The following is a 20,724-nucleotide window of genomic DNA, read 5'->3' as shown; positions in this document are numbered from 1 at the left end:
CCCATTGGGGACAGGGACTGGTTTGGCAAACTCTGTGCAGCGCTGCGTAATCTGTGTGCACTATATAAATAAAGAATTATTATTTAAATGGTGAAATCTATGAAAGATACAAGCAATATTGGAGTTCTGCAGTAGCTTCAAACTGCAAAAATGCCAGGTCAAACCCCATTTATCTGATATTGATGACCCCTAACCTATGAAAATAAATATATATAATAAATATATGTGTGTGTATAAGTAATATATATATATATATATATATATATATATATATATATATATATATATATATATATATATATATATATATGCAATACCTATTTAAGAAATGTAGTTGTTTGTAGCTATACTTCGCCTTAAACAAGCATTACCTTAGTGAGTCATCTACAACGCTGGCCTATATGCATTGCACAACTCAGAAAACATGTGAGTCACCTAAGGATTTGCAGAGTCATATTGATGCGTTAAATGTGACATTTACACACATACAAGTGCAGCTTCGAGGAACAATTCTTATGAAAGTGCCTTGTAAGCAGGTCTCCCATCTCCACAGGCTAGACTGTGAACCACAATCACAGACTACTCCTAACAAGATGTCCTTTGTAATATAGTACTGAACACTATTACACATAAGCATATTAGTAGGAATACATTGTCTCAGAATTCTTTCCTATACTGGCCTCAAAAACATTATTAATACATATACAATGGGAGGCTTTGTTTAATGAGTGTAAGCTGCTACCAAAGAGGAAAGAATGCAGGCAAATATGTCTCGCTGGAGGAGATCAAGGCAAATTATTAAGTAAAATCAAAGGGACTTAAGGGAAAAAATGTATGTATAAGTAGAATATTGTACTGAAGACTAACCAGCATTCAAGTTTTTAACCCCACAACTAGTAGTAAAGTGTGGCTGTGATGGTACTGCTGGTTATTAATTTGCTTCAATAAATCAGTAACAGCAAATAGATCTAATAGTTTACTGAAAAAAATTCATATAATTATTTTCACAGATTTTACTGCAATATATATATAGGGTGAAATACTCAATTTATGTGTACATTTTGTAAATTTTTTGGATTCTTTGCAAATTCCAGTTAAAAAACTAATACTAGGTGTGAATTTACCATAACTGATCTGTGATACCATTTAAAGGGATTATTTAACGTCCCTCTTACATAAGAGTTTATGATGTAACGTGAGGTCACATGTGTCATCATGGTGTATATGATGAAAACTTGCCAACAGATGTGAGGCGAGAATGATCAGACATTATGGATTTCTACAAGTGTGATCATTTGAACATGAGAAAAGAAGACAAATCGTCTTGAAAAACTGTTATGTCCTCTCCCGTAGGAATAGTCCCGTCAGAGCCCCGTTTATCTCTGACCTGGCAGCTTCTAGCATGTAATGTAATGGTTGCACTAATATTATTAATTGTCTAGTCAATCAAAAATTTCCTCATCCATTCAAAGTACATACAGACTTACACGTAGATGAGACAACCACACCCTTATTATAATGTAAAGAAAGATATGATATCTATGTGGAAACAAGGCTGAAGACTGAATTATTCAGACTCCACTGGGGGAGGGGAGGGGTTAAGTGACATCATCAATAATTTGGATGTAAAGGGAACACAGAGTCTGAAACATGAACCCTTTGGCCTTCAAGACACAGAGAATCAAATGCCATGGTTAACGTGTCTTTTTACACAAGGGGCCAAGTTACTTTTTCCTTGACAAACAGAAGATTCACAAATAATTTAATAGCATCTGCGAGCAGATCTATGGAACTGGCAAATACTAAAAAAGTGGGATACTTCAGGTACCCTTAGTTTATGGATAAAAATGCTGCAATGCTACAGTTTGTCTTAAAGAAAATATATCTGCAGTGGTTTTTCTGAAAAAACTATTTTAAAATTATGATAGAGGCTATGGTGGTCCTATGGCTGTCCAGGCACTCTCCCCATTCTAATTATTGACTGCTTCATCCTTGTCCTGCCCAGTCATCATTGTGTTGTTCCTGACAGGCAGAAGTAATCAATCGCTGCACCATCCCCCAGCTCTTTGAGTCATCCAGCTCAGGTTGATTAGCCCTGTCTGGATCGTTCAAGCAGCTATTTTATGTACGGCAGCCAGCATGCACCCAGCTTTCCCAAGGTCCTGAATTTTTTTCAGCAAAACCACTCTGTTCAGGGATTAAACAAGTTGCATCAGTGTAGCTTCAGCATCCTCAAGGTATATTTGGTTCACAATTCATAAAAACAAATGGTAGATTTCCTTTAAGCTAACATGTTTCCTTAGTTTGAGCGAATGTCTATCTTTAGAAAACCTGGACACCGTGACATAATTTTTGATTACATGCAAATAAGCTTTAAAGATGGACGTGCCATGTGGCTGTGAGGTCTGACGTATTCTTCTTTCTCGGGCTTTCTACTAAATCATCAGATTGCTAGGTTCAAAGGTTAAAATAGAATGTACACATTTCTTGCTAAATCATTCTTAGAGCTTAGTAAATTGCCATATGTCCAAAGGTACAAAGCAACAAGATAGTCCGTGTTGTCTGTAGGCAAATAAGCCTTATGTAACCATTCTCCTGACATATAAAGAATCTGGCAGAACAGGCCCTCACATTGTCCATACTGTTCCCACAGAAAAATAAATGGTAGGCAACAACCCTTCCACAACTACCTGTATGGTATACAGGCAGTCCCCTACTTAAGTACACCCGACTTACATACGACCCCTAGTTACAAATGGACCACTGGATGTTGGTATTTTACTGTACTTCAGCCCTAGGCTACACTAAAAGCTATAACACTTAATAATTGTGTCTGAAATTAAGCTTTATTGTTAATCCTGGTTCTTATGACAATTCAACATTTTTAAAATCCAATTGTCACAGAGACCAAAAAAGTTCTGGCTGGGATTACAATGATAAAATATACAGTTCCGATTTACATACAAACTCAACTTAAGAACAAACCTACAGAACCTATCTTGTACGTAACCCGGGGACTGTCTGTAATATATACACATATGTTCCCATGTGACAATACGAGACGTTGCCAGAATCTGGACCCCCACAAATAGACATTTATCCCATATCCTGTGGATTATGGCAACACCCCTTGATTGAGAGGTTACATTACTCTTTATAACTTTTACTCAAAAAACTGATATAAATTCACCCTATGGGACATATTGCTTCTATATGAAACTAATATTCAAAAATATTTGATTAAAGAGTTTGGGCACAAATAAAAAAAAAAGTTTTCCAGGGTAAGTATAATACAGGGAGACCCCTACGTAAGGACAACCGACTTATAGACAACCCATAGTTAAAGACGGACCCCTCTGCCCACTATGACCTCTGGTGAAGCTCTCTGGATGCTTTACTATAGTCCCAGACTGCAATAATCAGCTGTAATGTGTCTGTAAAGAAGTTTTTTTGATAATCCTTGGTCCAATGACAGCAAAAAATTTTGAAATTCCAATTGTCACTGGGGCAAAAAAATGTTTTTGTCTAGATCTACAATGATAAAATATACAGTTCCGACTGCCTGTACCCAAATAAGTTGACCCTTACTGTACTCAACGTGGTAAACTTTCCCTTTCTGCCCATAAGTGCTGTGGGTCATGTGATGGGATCTGCAATGGGAACTTCCTGTGACGTCCAACGTCATTCTAGTAGGTTAGTATGCTTATTACTGCATGCCCCCTCCGCTAATACCACTCCGATGTCACTGCTTGGAGGGGCACGCCAAAGACATCAGTAATGAGCGTGCATGACCAGCAGGCTTGATGGACAGAGGGGGACAGTTTACCAGGGTAAGAAAAATATGGGTGATACTATTAGTGTACAGGTGGTCCCCTACTTAAGGATACCCGACTTACAGACGACCCCTAGTTAAAGATGGACCCCTGTGGCCCACTGTGACCTTGGTGAAGCGCTCTGGATGCTTTACTATAGTCCCAGATTGCAATGATCAGCTGTAAGGTGTCTGTAATGGAGCTTTAATGATAATCCTTGGTCCAATTACAGCAAAAAAAATGTTAGGGGGGGGGGGTGTGGTGTAAAATTTTTTTGTCTGGATCTACAATTATAAAATATACAGTTTCGACTTACATACAAATTCAACTTAAGAACAAACCTACAGAACCTATCTTGTACGTAACCCGGGGACTGCCTGTGTACAGGGGCGCACCTGCCATGAGGCGAGTTGAGAATCTCGTCTCAGGCGGCACGCCTCCTGCTGAACCGAGGGGGCGGCTCCGTGCTCCCACCAGCCGCCTGCACCGTTCTCCTGCCCGCCCCATTCTCCGACTTGCGCTCCGGCCGTCACCAAGGCTCCATGCGCCAGCCGGCACAGAGCTGCTGCCCCTCCCTTCTGCCGGCCGACACGCACCGAGCTCCCGTCCGCATGGCCTCCGGCCAGCACCATCCTCCCGCCCGCGCTCTGGCCGCCCACTCCCCCTTGCCTGCCGGAACCAAGCTGCCGGCCGCACATGCTACTGCTCGTCGGCCGTAACCATGCGACCGCCTGCAGGCCACCACCATTCTCCTGCCCGTGCTCCCACCGGGACCGAGCTCCTGGCCAGCACGCACCGATCTTCAGGCCGTCCAGCACCGAGCTCCAGTCCACACACTGGCCTGTCCGCTGGCACCATGGGACCGTCTGCTGGCCTGCACCGAGTGCCCGGCCACCGGTCTCCCCCACTGTCAGGACCATAAAGGAAGGTAAAGTAACTTTATCTGTGCTTACATATATGTGTTTGTGTATATATGTGTGTGTATGTATGTGTTTATGGGTATATGTGTGTATGTGTGTATCTGTGTGTATATATGTGTGTGTGTGTGTATAGATGTTTATGTGTATGTATATGTGTGTGTAAATATGTGTATATATATATATGTATGTGTATATATGTGTATGTGTGTGTATATGTTTGTGTATATAAGTGCATATGCTGTATGAGTGTTATGTATATTCTGTATATATGTGTGTGTGTATATGTATATTTGCTGTATGTATGTGCAGTGTGTGTTTATGCTGTATATACTGTTTGTATATGTTTGTATATATGCTGTATGTATATGCAGTATTTGTGATATTTATCAGGACTTCTATTTGTTACTACATGGCGGTACGCTGTATGCATTTTATACTACATGGCGGTACGCTGAATAAATTTTTTACTACACGGTGGTACGCTGAATGCATTTTATACTACATGGCGGTATGCTGTATGCATTTTATACTACATGGCGATATGCTGTATGCATTTTATACTACATGGCGGTACGCTGTATGCCTTTTATATTACATGGCGGTACGCTGAATGCATTTTTTACTACACGGATGTACGCTGAATGCATTTTTTACTACACGGATGTACGCTGAATGCATTTTTTACTACACGGATGTACGCTGAATGCATTTTTTACTACACGGTGGTACGCTGAATTTTTTTTTGCTACATGGCGGCATGCTGTATGCATTTTATACTACATGATGGTGCATTGTATGCATTTTATACTCTATGGCGGCACGCTGTATGCATTTTACGGTGTTTTATTTTAACACCAAATCAATATGATGGATCTTCTTCTGACACTCCCAGATATATTACATTACATATATGGGGGGGGGGGGGTGTCTCTCTATGGCTCGCCTCAGGCAGCAGAAAGGCTTGGTTCACCCCTGCCTGTGTATAACACTTACCTTGGTAAACGATTATTCATGTCTGACAACTTCAATTGTCTTGAACCAGTCTGGTAAGCTTTTTTTTAAGCCTAATATTGTGCCTTTGTTATCCTAAATATAATCATCTACAGAGGATTTTTCCATTCTAAATTCTCTAAAATGATATCTTTTCTGCAGATCCTCTATATGTAACCCATTGTGGTGATGTAGCTGCCTTTTATTACCTAGCACTGCTTTGATTAAGGCTCATTAGCACATCCTTCATTTCAATGAATGCAATAAAAGTGGTCAGGCTGGTTTTCTCAGGAAGACAAAAAGGACGTATCTAATGAAAGCCTGTCCTGAATAGGCACAAAGGGTGTACTGTAATCTCTGGGTTCATTATCTGTACTGATCATTTGACTTTATGGCCCAAGCGGAGGAACAGACATCATCATCTATTAATTCATAGCCGGGGAATGTACCTACTTACACGCGTCTGCTGAGTGAGTGCACCGAGAGAATACTGCAGACTGCAATGCAGTCCTTTTCCTACAATCTCTGCAAATTTCAATCTAAGAAACTTGGAGGCAAGTGATGAAGGTGAGCTCAGCAAGAGGACATGATCTGGGAAAAGATAACGTTACAGACTATCCGACTATACACTAATTCCAATAAAGCGTGGATGTGAAACGCAAACGTCAGAAATAATCCACTCTGTTATTTCTCAAGGATGTCTAGGACATCCCAAGGATAAAGACAACACATAGGATATAAAAACCAGTCTGTAATCTTATGGCTTCAATTAAAGGAACAAGGGAATGTTTAGGCCTTTCAATAACTTGAAGAGGGATTGCTCTAGCACCAAAAGGAGATTTTGGATTATGTAAAAGAAAATAAAAATTGAGGAACCAAATAATCTCCTTCTTTACAATTACCATTTTGTATCTACGGATAGCAAATAAGATAATTCTCCCCCAAACTCCTCCACCTCCATTTAGTGTGCATACCGGCAAAATACAATGGGGCACAATTACTTACAAGGTCACCCGAGTTCACTGAAAGTGCATTGTCCGTCTATAATGCTGTGTGCGGCGATTCACTAAGATCATGCACCTGAAATCATGAATGTGTCGCTTCCCCGCTCAGGTCCGACAGAGTTACCATTTTTTTTGTGGTGCATCTTTAACATAGGGCGTGCAACACAATTTGAAAGCTAAAAACACCGCTCAGTCCAAATTAGTCGGACTGTCTGATGGCACCCTCCCCCATAAATTGTGTTGCATGGAGGCCAACGCAGATGCACCACAAAAGGGTCACGTGTGACACAATTGCAGTGCAGACACTTCTTAAATACCTGTGCAAGCCATTTTAGCCATGAAGAACGTGAACAGTGCGACTAAAGTGTGTCGCAAAACCCTTAGTAAACGTGCCCCAATATCTCACTGGTGAGAATACTGAAAGTGGATTTCAAGGGTTTCTGGAAATCCCTTGGGGGTTGAAGCATGGCTAGCAAAAATTTGTACCTATCCGCTCTGGCTCCTGCAAGCAGAGTAGTAACTTGAGCAGGGGCAGAGGAAGCAGTTGCAACTGGGCCCAAGAGACCTAGGGGGCCCATGTTGTGCATCTTTCCTATATGAGAAGACTAATAGTATAAATAATATATTATAATTGGGGGCCTCACACAGATTTTGCACTGGGACCCAACAGGTTCAAGTTACACCACTGCCCACCAGTACTTCTGGTGTTCAGTAACTGTGGCTGTGCTGGAAGTTCACAGGAGCGTCTTCGATCAATTTGTGGCCTCCATGGACCTCTGGAGTTTATTTGTGATGTCAGACCCATGGAGACCACGGAATGGACAGAGCAGGTGCCAACGTGTGAAAAAGAAGCCAGACCAGAATAATTCCCCTTTTTTGTAACCACTGCACCCATGCATTTTTCCAGAATTCCTTGAAAACCCCTTTATGACAAGCATTAAAGAGAACCCGTCATGCAAAATAACCCCCCTAAACTAAATATGTTTTCATAAACTGCCATTAGAGAGCATTGCCTCTATCCCTTCATTGTCCCTCTACATGCCTGTAAACCTAAGCAATGAGGTCCTAAAGCTGTATGCAAATGACCTGTGAAATGTCCAATGAAGCATTAGCATATTCAAGCTGTCCACTCTATTCATGAGTGGGAGGCACAGCCACACCCCCAGTGCATGACTGACAGCCTGTATAATGATGTGAGGCTGTATAATGATGTGCTTCCTGGTGCTGGTGGCCACGCCCCCTGCAGCCTGTGTGTGTATAGGAGAGATACAGCAGCTCCAGGCAGCCATGTTACAGCAGAACATGTCAGATTCATGTGTAGCTGATGTCTGTGTATTAGGAGGATGCAGCATGTCAGCAGATGCAGCACACACACTAGCCATGCTTTACTATACATTACACACAGACATGAGCAGGGGGAGGAGAGGGGAGGGGTAACAGGGGTGACATCACTGCCTCTGACCATGTGACCAGCCTCATTTACATGATAAAGAATAGATGATTTTATAATGATTAATGTATGAAATAACTAGATAAAGACTGGGATGGGATCCTTGTGAGCTGCTCCAACAGGTAGTGGTGACAGGACTAGTGACACAGACCTGATGACAGGTGTCCTTTAGGTTTTTGCTTGAGATTAAAGTATTTGCATATTTTGGTGCAAATTTTGGTGCAGTTTTTTTCTAAGCCAAAGCCAAAAATGGGTTCACTAGGAAAGAGAAATCTTCTGCCCTGAGATCCCTTATTGCTGATCATATCGTGGAATCCAACATTCGGCAGCCTCCGCCATAAATATGCTATGGTGCAGGCTTCAGGGACGAATAAATAGGTGATGCTAAGAAATGAGTGAATCAGTGGCCTTTGTGGGACACTTGTGCTTAGCTGAATTATGGTACATTATGTTCACTGGTTTAGTGATCAATGTTTAGATCAATGTTAGGGCAAATTCACACGACCTTTAGGTGACGTATATGGGTGCACGGAGTGGTACGGTGCAGCACACGTGCTGCACCATACTGGTCCATACCTGGGAAAGGATAGGACATGTTGTATTTTTGCCCATATTACGGCGCCATATATCTCTATGGAGAGGGGCGAGCAGCGGTAACCTCCTCCTTCTCCCCCGTTTGCTGTTGCGTGCATGGCGTGCTACGGTACAGTGGGCACACGTTCGGGTGAATTCGCACTTAACATAGGAGCCATGTTTTATCTGCTTTGGTGTCTGTAGTAGCAGTATAGGATGGGAATCTTTAAAGGAGTAGTTCACTTTAAGCACATTCCAGCAAACAATTGATATTGTTTGCATAATGAAAGGTTTTACAAATTTCCAATATACTTTCTCTATCAATTCTTACCAGTTTTTCTAAATCTCTTCTTGCTGTTATGCAACAAGAAACTTCATTCTTTACTTCCTGTAGATAAACACAGGTCCAATTTTCTAAAGAGGCTACTGGGGCGTAGAGTAGCCAGAGCTCAGGCAACACAGCACGGCTACTCAACACCCCAGTAGCCTCTTTGATCCTCCTACCATCTAACTTCGGCATGCTGCTGCGCGGTCACTGCTCAGAAGCTGGAGCTACTGCGCATGCGCAGATGAGGGCGCACAGCTATGAGGAGATGCACGCCGAAGTTATATGGTAGGAGGATCAAAGAGGCTACTGGGGCGTGGAGTAGCCACGCTTTGTAGCCTCAGCTCCAGCTACTCCACGTCTCAGTAGCCTCTTTAGAAAATTTACATATTAGTGAAATAAAAGTTTTCAAAAGATACAGGGGACGCGAGGATAGCCCTTAAAAGGGCTATCCTCACATCCTACAGATGCACCTATCACCCGATCTACCTTTATAGGTAGATCCGTGGTGGTTTAATCAGCTTTAATCAGTATATGAACATTTGTTCAGCGTTCAAATTACTGATCCTGATCTACATTACTTTCCTCTGATCGCGCAAACAGAATCAGATTTTGTGGATAGGAAATAAAAGAAGTAGAAAGACTGGTTTAAATGGGCACCTAATCCATTTTTGACTAATTTACATACTTATATAAATACCAAAGGAACACTGGACTGTAAGATCCCTTAACATCCTGAACTCCTAACAGCTGTCCATGTTCATAGACGCAGTATGAGGCCATTTTCGACAGCTGTATCCACTATGCTAACAGCTGGTGGAAACTATTCAGCACTGCTCTAAGAAGTCTAAACATAGTATTAAGAGTTATACAAACAACGAGGTGGTCAGAAATCACAATTAAGAATTGTACATTGTAGGAAGAATACTATAATAATACTATCACTTGGTCTAGAAGCCTCAAGCTTCGGGCATGATAACAGGTCTAACGTCAGTCCGTGTGCACCAAAAACACATCATGAGCTATGGTGTATGGACAAGTTAATAGTAATATTTATGTATTTATATATAAGGCTACTTTCAGACTTGATTGATTACAATGGAGGGCAAGGACTTATCCCACTGTATGTTCACACAGTGGGATACGTTGTCCTGTTCCTTCTCTCCTCCAGAAAGAGGGAGGATGAGTGAACATGATTGCTTATATTGCCTATATTCAGGGCCATTTCCCTGTGATGTAATGGTCGTTATATGTACAGATACATCACTGGTGTCCAACCAGAGCGTACACTCATCAGAGGCCAGGGATGGATGAAAAACTTTGCATCTGCCCCCTTTGGTCATTATGGCTTTCACTGAGCGTATACAACGCTCAGCAGGAGGAAGGATGGAAAGACACAGCAAGCATCCTTGTCCACAGTTTGCTACCTATACTGTGTAGATGAAGGCAAAAAGGATGCCTATATTGATATGATGAGCGTATACACTGGGAACATTCCTGGTGTATATGTTACACATATAAAAAAAGGGGTGTGAATGTAGCCCTAAACATATACAGGCAGTCCCCTACTTAAGAACACCCGACTTACAGACGACCCCTAGTTACAAACAGACCTCTGGATGTTGGTAATTTACTGTACTTTAGCCCTAGGCTACAATAAACAGCTGTAACAGTTATCAATGATGTCTGATATTAAGCTTTATTGTTAATCCTGGTTCTTTTAACAATCCAACATTTATAAAATCCAATTGTCATAGAGACCAAAAAAAATTTGTCTGGAGCTACAATTATAAAGTATAAAGTTCCGACTTACATACAAATTCAACTTAAGAACAACCTACAGAACCTATCTTGTATGTAACCCGGGGACTTCTTGTACACAACAAATATCGGAACAAATATTTAAAAAAAAAAATCTCAAACCTCTTGTAGACCAGGTCAGGGGATTTCAAAAACTTGTGTTACTAAAACTTGTTATAGCCCAATTCTTATGCTATATAGACAAGTTGTGTTCTATAGGGAAGCATATTAACTATTTTCTAAGCTGAATGTTCATGAGGCCCGGGAGCTTTGTGTGCAGTAGACCCTCTGAAATGGTGCCCTCTGAGGTATGTCAAAAACATACCGTGAAAGATCAATATAAAAATGTGGAGAAATTAAGATCTAAAAATTATGCTAATGAAGATGCAAGTGCACTATTGGTCATGGCACCCTCATACACCAAATTAAGGCTATTATACCATCACAGAGAAAGAAACTGCCTAAGTATTTCAGTCAAGTGTAGAGAGGCAGTGGATTGGGTGAAGCCCTGGATGCACCAGCACATATATTTGCATAATTTCAACACCTTTATTTTTTTCCCCAACACTTTTCTTCATTGATTTTTAAAATGAAAAGTGTATTTGAATAGTGGCTGCAGGTCTGGGGTCTTTGGTCTCCTGCTTACAGTTAGGGTTCATGAGGCCTAATGTATACGACTACCTAAAAAGTGGGAACTAAACACGATTTTCTCAGAAATGAGGCCTCATTTTTTCCATCATAACCACAACACAAATTATTTAAATGTTATGCAATTACTCTACTAGGATAAAAAGGCTCAGGTCACCTAATAAATAAGTCATGTCTTCCATCCACATTCACCAAACGATATAAGAGTAAAGTAGAAAAATGGGCTAGCATAAAACCTTTATAAAAGAACCTTGACCATAACTAAAAAGTCACCATAAACTTTCATTTACCGGTTTGAGGTTTGGACTCTGCAGAATATGTTCTTCCATCTGTCTCTTCCTGCACAGTGTCCCCCAATAAATGTGTCCCCCTGCTCCTGTCCACTGGAAAGGTGTTAAATTAGATTTGTTGGGGTGATGGCTGGTTGCATAATTGATTGTGAAATGGGGGAGCTCTGGTCCCCCTATCCACAAGATAGAAGCTAGGAAGACATCTAATTGAAATAGATGATAAATGCTTGATTGGTAGCCCAACCACTGGGACCAGCACCATCCCTTGTTCTTTCTGGAAGCAAAACTTGAGGAAAATCCTTAAAAAAAAAAAAAAAAAAAGTTGAGGGACCTTCACTGATCTACAGATGACCATCTTGCACCCAGATACGGCACCTGTCATCTGGGATAACTCTGATCATTAATCCTTAAACCCTTAGATGTCAGTCAATAGTTACAGCAACATCTAAGTGGTCATTTTTAAATGTTTTCCCCCCATGATCGAACCACCCATACCCTGACTAGGATAACATACCGGAATCTAGAATCTGCCATATTTCCTTCAATATTTGCTGACTATCATTATGCACTGCAGTACATGTGAACTACGGTGTATTCTCTCAGACTTTATACCCTTTTATTAAAGTAAAGAAACACAAAACTGTTTGAAAGTTTGAAATTAGCAAACAATAAGCAACTAAATATGCTTGAAGAAAAGAAATACAGATCAGATTTACAGGGGACAATTGACACCTTAAGTTAAAGGGGTCATTCAGGCATATAAAAATGTTAATAAATTGCTGGGGGGGGGGGGGGGGGGAGTTAAAAATAATAAGAGCATATACTTACCTCTCTCCCTGTTCCCATTCACTGCCAGGTCTTCAACTGTGTGCATGCTATAGTATAGCATTAGTGTCAATGTGTAGCGGCTGTGGTTAGGAGTTGGGAGAGAGTTAAGTACAAGCCGTTATTATTTTTAAAGCCCCTCCCCTTATCAATATATTAACATTTTTATATACCTGGACAACCCCTTTGATTTCCATGCGAAAAAAACCTGCGCAGGTTACATAAGATTTTCCAGAATCTTATAGTTGCAAATTTGTTCATATTTGTGCAGTCGGTTCTAATTTTTTTCCTACCCCACAAAAGGACTGGGGGGTTAAGCAGCAAAATTTGCTAATTTTTGAATTGTTACAAGTCATAAATCACAACTAGGCCCCTTACACCCCAAATATGCTTTTTTCAGTGTCCTATTTGGTCCTGAAATAAATGGCACATATGTGCATGTATGTCACTATATCCATTCCATATCTGTATAAAATATGGTGGGTTGGAAAATGATGTCACTATCCTGCTGTACCCCCAAATCCCTGGATATTACATGTATATACGGCGGCATACGGTGCACAACTGTATGCAGCACATATGCGACACATGTTTTAAATGTTCCCTGTATGGGGTGTATGAAACAGAACTACAGAAGAAAATAGGACATTCTCTATTTAAATGACCGGATTGACCATTGTACTGTATCTCGCGCACAGTCATTTAAATAGATGACCATTGTAGCGAATGTATGTTACCTTTAAAAAAACGGTATGGTCAGGTATCACACAGCCGTTTAAATAAGTTTGTGTGAACACGGCCTAAAACATCTGGATTCGACTGGATAAACTGGCACGAGTTAGGAGAACTGAAAAATGGAGACTGAGTAAAAGTTGTGCAAAATTGTGCAAATTGGCGGATTTGACAATTTAGCAACAGTTACACGCCACAAAAACCGCACATCTACAAAGATAAATCCCCTCTCCCCCATACATGTCTATCCATACACACATCAACAACTAGTGCTTTGGAAAAGTAAAGAAGTCCCCCAAAACACGGAGGTAATTTTTTTCTGTTTATGTGACAACTATAAGAAGCAGGAATAGATGGTTGTATTACATTTCTGGATATCATTTTTTGTGGATTTTTAATGTAACATTCTTCTGACAAGAACCTAAAGGACACAAAGGGAATTGTGTTTTATGACATAGTGCACTTTATCTTATCACAGGTTTAAAGGAGGAAGTAACATTGATAAAAGGCACATTAATATAGTAAAGCCAGTCAGGAAGAGTAGCAAAGAACATGGACATATCCACAATGACTGCGCTTTGTGAACCAACTGTAATATGTAAGACATTTGCATTTACCTGACTTGCCTTTTGTTTGGATTTGCAGCTACAGATGTGCTGCAGACCAGGCTGTGCACAATGTCACAAGGACCTGCACCTGTCAGACACAGGCCTGATAATACAAACATATTTTACTCTTTAACACTTCTGTTTAAAGGAAATCTACCACCAAGATGAAGGATTGTAAACCAAGCACACTTACACTTACATGCAGGTGTGTGCCCGCTCTGGCAAGATCCGCTCTTCTTTTAGCTTCTTATGCCGATGTTTTCACACAAATAAAGTGCAAATGGACTGTTCCATAGCTGTTAATAGAGCCTGAAGCCCCTCAGGCTAATTTGTATAGTTCTTTTTGTGCAAAAATAAGGGCATTAAAAACTAAAAGAAGTGGCAGAACTGGCACAAAGCACCATATAAGCGTGCTTGGTTTACAATCCTTCATCTTGGTGGTAGGTTTCCTTAAACATCAGTTCAAATACTTTTTAAGGAAATGTAAAATGTCAGGGGCATCTATATATACGGTTTAATGCAATCGACTATTCCTGTATTAATACATTGTTAATGGATCATCTGCAATGCAAAAGCGAAGTGAAACATATGGAAAACATATTAAACCCAGGGGTGACTGGATGAGACATGTTCAGGTAAGGCTGAATTTACACAAATGTATGCCCGCCGGGAGGAGGGGTGGCCTCTCCCCTCTCTATAGAAATGCAGGAAGTATGGGCCTGACGGTGTGTGGCACCGTACCAATCCGTGCGGAATTTGCTGTCTATGGGGGACGTATGTACATCCGCAAGCTTACACCCCCCATACGGTCGTGTGCTTTAGTCAATTAACCTACAGTTTATGTTGAGGAACAGCAAAAATTAGAAATAAAAGAGATCCACCTAAATGCACAGTGACACATGGAAATGTCCTAAACAGTGTCCCCCTATGCAGCCATCACAGGGACGTTACTAACTGCATTTTCGTGATGTCCTTTTATAGTAGTCAGTACCATGTGGCTAGTTCTGTGTGTCAGGGCTGTCACACTGTGCCATGTTGTGCTTGTCATATGCCTGTGTACGACGCCGTGCAGCTGTGCTCTATATCACACTGTCCCTTAGTTATAAGCACATTGCAGCTGCTCCAATAAGGGGATCAATTGTATCAATGGCAAATTTATGTTCCGGTCACCAGGCTGTGGGAGGACAGCAGGTGCTCACCATCTTGTATACGAGATGTAAAGCCTTGAAAAGCTAAAGCATAAAAAGAGATCATAGACCTCAATGTAAACACGTGTAACCAAAGCTTCTTAACTGGTCTAAATGTATAGAAATATGATATTTCATTATTTAACGGTTAATAATAAAAATAAAAGCATGTACACTTTCACACATTTCACTTTGACGTATTTGGCAACACACATATATATCAGAGGCAGGGGCGTAACTACAGTGGTGGCAGCCATAGCAGCTGCTATGGGGCCCACAGTGTCAGGGGGCCCCATCATCCAACCTAACTAAAGAATGGAGGATGTACCCCATTATATACATATTATTCTGCACATTGTACAACATAATATGTGTATGACATATATGTGATGTATATATGCGGTATCTGTGATGTGTATATGCTGTATGTGTACAGAATGTATGAAGTGTATATATACTGCATTATGCTCTATATGTGTACTGTGTAACTGTAACTCACATTTGTGAGTATATAAATATGTATATTTTTTAGGGAAGTCTGCTATGGGGCCCTGCCTCTCCTAGTTACGCCACTGATCAAAGGGACATCTCCAGCGATAACGCTTGCCACATTTTTTTTTTCAAATTTGACAAAAATCTGCAAAAATCCTTTAGACAAATCTACCTATACCTCAAAGTATGTAAAGTGCAACCATACCTTTGTACACGTTGTAGCGGCAAAACGGTAACAAATGCATATATATTTCCAGATTGTAGCTGGACATCGAGCACTCTGGTGCACTGTTGTTGGAGATGTCTTCAAGGAACACAGCCCACCCCAGCCCCTTCCACTCTGCTCTGAGTAACAGCAGAATTAGGCTTTTGGATATCTATTACAGCAGAGGCCTGGGGAGCAGAGATGAATGAACACAGCAGTTTAACCGTATTCCCCCAGTGTGCCAAGTCCAGCTACAATCTTGGATGCATTTTTCACAGTCCTGCCAAACACACAGGTATGGTTACACAGATACCGAGAGCTACTACCTTACACTGTCTTTACCTCGTATGGTCAAAACTATTTGAGGTCTTCCTTTAAGATATCTGCACCTATAGCGAAATACCTACAGAATTTACCCCAGCTGTAATTGGCTGCTTTCTGCTGCTTTTTCTGGCACAATTTTGCTGTGGCAGGGGACAGAGCTCAAACTCACCAGCGAAGCTCAAGTCCACACTGGGATCCACAGAAATTACATGACATGCTGCGGATCCTAAACACGTTTTCATCCTTCCCATACACTACACAGCCTCCGCATGAAAAATCCTCACATACTACACTACATGTGCAGCCACACTCAAGGGCTCTGTAAAGGCTTTTTAGGGTTTGTATAATCCTCTCTTCCTCATCATTGGTCCATGTATCCTCATCAATAAGCCATGCATCTGGCAGTGTTAAAACCCTTTAAAATGTTTATCTGCTTACTTGCTGAGGCTGGTTCACATATAGAATGGGATATACTTATAGAAAGGGATAATCCTGTCTGAAAGGACCAAGAACCTACCAACCATTCATTTCTACTATGGCTGCTTCAGACAACTGTGGTCCATCAATAACTCAAGGAACTAGCCGGGTCCTGTTTCACTGCCCAGCCAGAGTGCAAAGGGCAGGTCTCTAAACCCTAGTAATAAGCGATGCAAGGAGTCCCTGCATCATATATAACTATTTTGCAAGGAGTCCTGTTCCTGGTCCATTAAACAGAACACTGCACAGTCATCTGAAAGGGCTGTTATTCACATGATCCATCTGTGCTCATATACCGTGCAGATACTTCCAATGATGTATGAAAGCTCAAAATCCACAATAGAAACAGATTCTGATTTTCCAAAGCTGATATATTCCTGAATTTTCACCGGTGAACATATCCTTATATTGGCTATGGGGCATAAACCAACCAGTGTGAGAGGATCCTTAGTATTGCTCTGCATAATACATTACCATAATACAACTACATACACAAGGTTAAACTCTATGCTCCCCATTTGACATCTTTTTACTTGCTGGCAATTTACTCGCCGCTATTTTGTCCAGTAAAATGTGAGGCTCCATGCTGGAACCTAAAGGGGGCTCCTCTCATGCTGGTCATGCACCAGATACAGTACTTTCCTTTATTTTTACTATTCTGCCCCTACAATGGAGTGGTAAAGTGGTAGGTGAGAACATAAGCTTATGGAATGATAATATAAACCTATTTTATTGTATGAAAACCGCTAATGGTGTTCAAAAACAGCGGATTTAGCCAAATAAAAAATAATTGGTTAGACTCCTAAAAATAGAATAATCCACAAAAATTGTAAGAATTGCAGAGTGATGTGTAAAGGGAGGTAACAGTTAGAGAAAAACTTATGGCTAACACTGTAATTTGGAAACAATCTTGTGCTGATAAGCGGATATTGGATTGTTTATAGGATGCTCCCTTACATTGTAGCTAATTTCTGATAACTTCTCAAGGTCATAAAGAAATCTGTATATTACACCCCTGCAATGTGTGGGAACAAGGTGTTGGCTGTCAGTGTCATAGGGATCATATGGAGGGGGTGATGCTGAGCATCCTAAATCCTTACCTCCCCTGTGGGAGATGTGTCTGCAGCGGAACTTCTGCTGTTTCTTCTTATGGAGGAGGTTGGGGAATTTCAGGAGCAGGGCTGATGTGATCAGATAACCCCCCAGGGTGGTCAGTATGTAGCAGGCTGTTGACATGTTGCTATGGACGATGCGATCGCCGTCGGTCGGTTCTGGATGGGCAGATTGATGCGATCAGAGTGAATTGCTATGGTGGAGGGTATCCAGGCGGGAGGTAAGTGCTCCTCAGTGAGATCCCATAGCAGACTGTCTCCTGCTGATCTGGCCGTATAGGCAGCACAGTACTAGAGATCCTTCAGCAGCAGCTCATGAGCACCCTGCACGTACGTGTCCGGAATATCCAATGAAAGATCCGTGTTGTATTCTCTCCGCACGCAGTCCGTGTCTGCGCTCTGGCCGGCAGGCTGGGTGCACTGCAGCAGCTTCCTCTCTATAGCCGGTTTATCTACACTTGTCACTGCAAGAGCACCGCGCATGCGCACGACCGCCTCGGCGGCTGACACTACAACAAAGATAAAGGAGTGCGCATGCGCAGTAGGAAATGGGGTTTCCATCAAAGTTATCAGACGAAGCGGCTGCACAGAGACATCTACTAGGATCTAGTAACTAGATGATTACTATAAACACCCGCACACAGGAAGAGCACCAAATACCGGTGAAATACTAACTGTGACATCATCTACAATAACAAAAATAGAAGTCTAAAAATATGAAGAAATCACCCTTAATAATGTCACTTTTCACCCAGACCTCTGCGATTTATAATGCATTGACACCTAGGCCTCTTAAGCAGTAAGCAAAGCTGAATTAAAGGGGATGTCCGGGGATTGAAAAAGCGCCACCCCTGACCATGGTTAGTAGCGGTATTGCACATCACACGTATAAAACTGCATGGAGTAAAGTTACAATAACACACACTAGCCATAGTCTGCTGGGGAGTGGTTTGGGGGAGGCCTCAGACACCCCTGGGGGAAAACAACATAGCAGGGCTTTGAAAACAGCCATCCCAAAAATTATTATTAACTATATCAAGGCAGCGTCTATTTCTATATCTGATCTTCCCACAACATATTACAATATTCCGCACATGTACCCGCTGAGGGATAGCAGGAGTCTTCCTTTCCAGCCACCTCATAGGTAAAGTCTTCCATGCAAGAAAGAGTTTCACACAGGGAGATAAACATGGTGTCATCATCCTGCCAAAAAAACACCCCAGTAATGACTTCACCTGCTCCAAACACTGCATCGAATATAATATTCATACTTTGTGCCTTGTCCCCATAGCAAAGAGTCACCACAAAAGTGCCGTACTGAGAACAAGATTGCACTTCCACTGGAAAGATGGGACTCCTTGCATCCTTTATATCACTATGAGGTATGGAGTCCCATTCCCAGAACAGTGTTAAGTCTGTGACACATGGCCTCGCATGGTTTTGTATTATAGCCCCATCTGCTGCAAATTGTCTAAGAGTGGTGGTGAAGAGAAACTTATGGAAGACCCTGTATATCAGGGACAAGGAAGGATTGACCCATTAAGCAACTGATGTAATTACTTTGGATATTGGAGATCAGGACACACACAGCTTTGCATTACAGAGACTTCCGATTGCAAGACAAAAGAAGGTCCCAATAAATGGGTGGTATAGGGGTTGGAGTACTACCACCACTAGACCCTTAGGGTGATGCCACACATAGCGTTTTTGTTCCGTTTTCCCCAATTATCTTAATAGATAAACAGGTTGTAAAGCAGCCAAACGCATGGTAAAAGGCCAAAAACGGACTGAAAACTGATGTTTAAAAAAAGACCAAAAACTCCATGTGTGGCATCACCCTTATAGGGGGGAGGATGAGCACAGACAGTGCTGTGCTGTCTGTTCTCACCCTTGGGAGAAGAGAAAAGGATTGAAAATGCTCTTGGAATTTGCCCATCCTTCAGAAATAGGTTTTGCATTCTCAGGTGAGGCAAACAAGTGGTTTCATGTAAGGGTTAAATTCCAGACCATCCTGACTTGCCTGTAAGGGCTCATTTAGAAGGACATAAGGCTGACAGATACAGTCTGCATCAGAAGTGACAAACAAACAGCAAATCCACTTTACTTAGCAACCCATATCCAGCAGCGGCTCTGAATTGCTGGTGACGTGCACACGACACCTGAAGCAATAATTGGTCACAGCTTAGTGATGGCTGAGGGAAATGTGCAACATGTCATCACTACTGGTCCAAAGGAAGATGTAGCCCTGGAGACTAGAGACACTGCTAGGAACCAGGGGGCTTATGCAGGTTTCCCCAAATCTCATAAAAGCGCTTTAAAGCCTTACACATCTTCATATAAGAGAAGCTGCCATTTAAATTAACCCACCCAAAACAAATACTTCATTAAAAGCTATGATTATAAAGCATCTTCAAATACCTCTCCAGGCTGCAATGTTATAAAAAAAAAAACAGTTTTTAAACTAATATGCGAATAACCTGATATGGATGCAGTATATGTACTGCCCTGCCTCCCTAGTCCTGTGGGCACGTTCACACGTTGCGTTTTGACCTGCGTTTTCATTGCATTTAAAACACATATACAACAGCTGAGGAGAGGTGATTTGCCTAATTACATCACTGTTAACATTTCCATAACGCATGCGCTAACAACGCGTTAACGCATGCGCTAACAACGCGTTAACGCATGCGCTAACAACGCGTTAACGCATGCGCTAACAACGCGTTAACGCATGCGCTAACAACGCGTTAACGCATGCGCTAACAACGCGTTAACGCATGCGTTAACACACGTAAACGGTAATGTAATTAGGTAAATTACCTCTCATCAGCTGTTGTATATGTGTTTTAAACGCAATGAAAACGCAACCGAAACGCAACGTGTGAACACGCCCTCACTGACAGGTCTTACTACTAGGACATGCTGCTGTGTGGAATATTGAGAGAGCGCT

General features: G+C 41.6%; 1 protein-coding gene across 1 annotated transcript in view; it reads right to left on the bottom strand.

Moving 5' to 3' along the window:
- Positions 1 to 18,242, bottom strand: part of GDPD1 (glycerophosphodiester phosphodiesterase domain containing 1) — a 52,469-nt gene extending 34,227 nt beyond the window's left edge. The window contains exon 1 of the mRNA XM_072138012.1: positions 17,763 to 18,242. Within this exon, the coding sequence (XP_071994113.1) occupies positions 17,763 to 17,898 (136 nt within the window). The 5' untranslated portion in view covers positions 17,899 to 18,242. The remainder of the gene's footprint in view (positions 1 to 17,762) is intronic.
- Between the last annotated feature and the right edge of the window lie 2,482 nt (positions 18,243 to 20,724).

This window comes from Engystomops pustulosus, chromosome 2, assembly GCF_040894005.1.
Source record: "Engystomops pustulosus chromosome 2, aEngPut4.maternal, whole genome shotgun sequence".
Classification (NCBI taxonomy): domain Eukaryota; kingdom Metazoa; phylum Chordata; class Amphibia; order Anura; family Leptodactylidae; genus Engystomops; species Engystomops pustulosus.
The sequence above is the reverse complement of the archived record's forward strand: the minus strand, read 5'-3'. Positions and strand labels throughout refer to the sequence as shown.